Consider the following 1,912-nt stretch of genomic DNA (forward strand, 5'->3'; position numbering starts at 1 on the left):
GGGATCCCGTCCGCTCTCCCATAGTCAAGCTGCGAAGCGCTGGATTAGTAGTTGGGTCGGTGACGACCAGCGAATCCCCGGTGTTGTATGTTTTTTTTTAGGCGCTGCGATAACGCTGTTATCTGTTTTGCAAGGCATGACGAAATAAAAACATCAATGACTTTGTTCTCATTTATGCCAAACAGACGAAATCATTAGTCCACTCTTAGGCCATATATACACTAAGAGTGATCTAATATTTATGTCAGTCGCTAAATCAGTACCAGTTTTATTTTATCATAAGCGAGTCTGCTTAGTCAGCTTTCTCTGTGAGCTACACTTTTCCGTTGGGTCAACGCGTGGCAAAGGCAAACGCGTTGCAATCAAAATTAAACCGTGACCAAGACCAACCAGCAACACCCTTAATCATTGACAACCTAATTGCTTGTTCCAAGTAAAGTTGTCAGCAAATGCCGCGACCTAATTGGCCAAGCTAGGATCACGTACACAGCTGCTCGGTTGAACAAAACAAAACGGCGCACCATTTCCCCTCATTTAGTTCGAGAATTCAAGGTTCATTAAATCCTCTTTGGCATGCTCTATTTTGGGAAATCTAGCTGTTGATGACAAAAGTAATGGATTTCCTACCTCCGCTAGATTCTCCATGTCCAGGTCCAGGTGGACAACGAAACAACCATATCATTTCCTTTCGCCATCCAGCGTATCCTCCAACAGCGCGTAAGTTACTCTACTTTAACGCACTTAACGGACTAGACAAGGACGGCTTTGACTTCAATCTTACGCTTATATCCTATGGTATTGTTACCGGAAATACCTAGACGACTGGATAGCTCGCAACGTCTGATGACCTTAAGCAATTCATCCGTGTAGATAGACCCAATGACAACATTTTAAGAAGTCAACTATATTACTACTTCGTTGGGGACCATGAACCTACATGTATGATTTATCTCCCCCTCTTCTGCGGGCACGGGCTAACTTTTTCTTATAGATAAATATCCTCTTGTTCCATCGTTTCACCATTGGCGATTTCCACACGGCGAGCTTCCAGACCTCTGGGCCGACATTGACGTTCTACCTGATGCTGAGAGTCAGACTAATCGACGGGACGAAGCAGTATTTAGTCGCGATGCAACGTGCCGTATCACTGCGTGCAAAGGAGCTCGTGAAGTAGCTCACCTTGTGCCGGCTGGAGAGTTGTATTGGTTTGGCCAGAACCAGATGCATCGGTCCGTCACACATTCCCTTCATCCTACCTTTGGCTGACTGCTTGTAGATACTGCCTTGATCAGCTGAGCAGCATGTCTATAAACGACACGAGAAATATGCTGCTTCTAAGAAGAGACATGCACTTCTTATTTGATCATCATCGCTTTGTCCTCGCCGCCAAACGAGATCGATCAAATAAAGCCCACCTCGTGCTTCATGTGCTCAGCCATGAGAGGGCTGATGAACTTGTGCCACTTTATCACAACAGACAAACACAAACCCTTCGTGGTATCTCGATCGAATTTCTCTTTGCACGGCTTGCTTTTACATTGTTCAACTCGGTACATTTCCCGCCCTTCAATGGCATGGCTCGGCTCGCTGTCCTACTCTATGATCCAGAGTCGGGCCGGATTCATGGCGACAATCTTTTCCAACAGCAAATCCGTGGCGAGATGAAACTCTTTGACACTTATTCAAGGAGTCAAAGTCGCAGCGTTAGTCCGAAGAAGAGAAGCCGCGACGAGTTTGAACATGAGGAAGCGTCTGCGTGGAATGTCGATCATGATAGTGAGAACTGGGATGACTTGGTATATTCGGATTCACCGCCTCGCGGCCGACATAAATATTAGATCACTCTTAGTGTATGTATGGCCTAAGAGTGGACTAATGATTTCGTCTGTATGGCTTCAAGTCCCTATTTTTT

General features: G+C 45.7%; 1 protein-coding gene across 1 annotated transcript, besides 1 other annotated feature; it reads left to right on the plus strand.

The window, feature by feature from the left end:
* Window positions 1–4: 4 nt before the first annotated feature.
* Window positions 5–96: a repeat region.
* Window positions 97–1,301: 1,205 nt separating this feature from the next.
* Window positions 1,302–1,838, plus strand: FPSE_11264 (uncharacterized protein; the record flags this gene model as incomplete). Its single annotated transcript, XM_009264381.1, has 1 exon — window positions 1,302–1,838. The coding sequence occupies one exon, from the start codon at window positions 1,302–1,304 to the stop codon at window positions 1,836–1,838; it is 537 nt and encodes a 178-aa protein (XP_009262656.1).
* Window positions 1,839–1,912: the final 74 nt, after the last annotated feature.

This window comes from Fusarium pseudograminearum, chromosome 3 (genome assembly GCF_000303195.2).
Source record: "Fusarium pseudograminearum CS3096 chromosome 3, whole genome shotgun sequence".
NCBI classification, from domain to species: domain Eukaryota; kingdom Fungi; phylum Ascomycota; class Sordariomycetes; order Hypocreales; family Nectriaceae; genus Fusarium; species Fusarium pseudograminearum.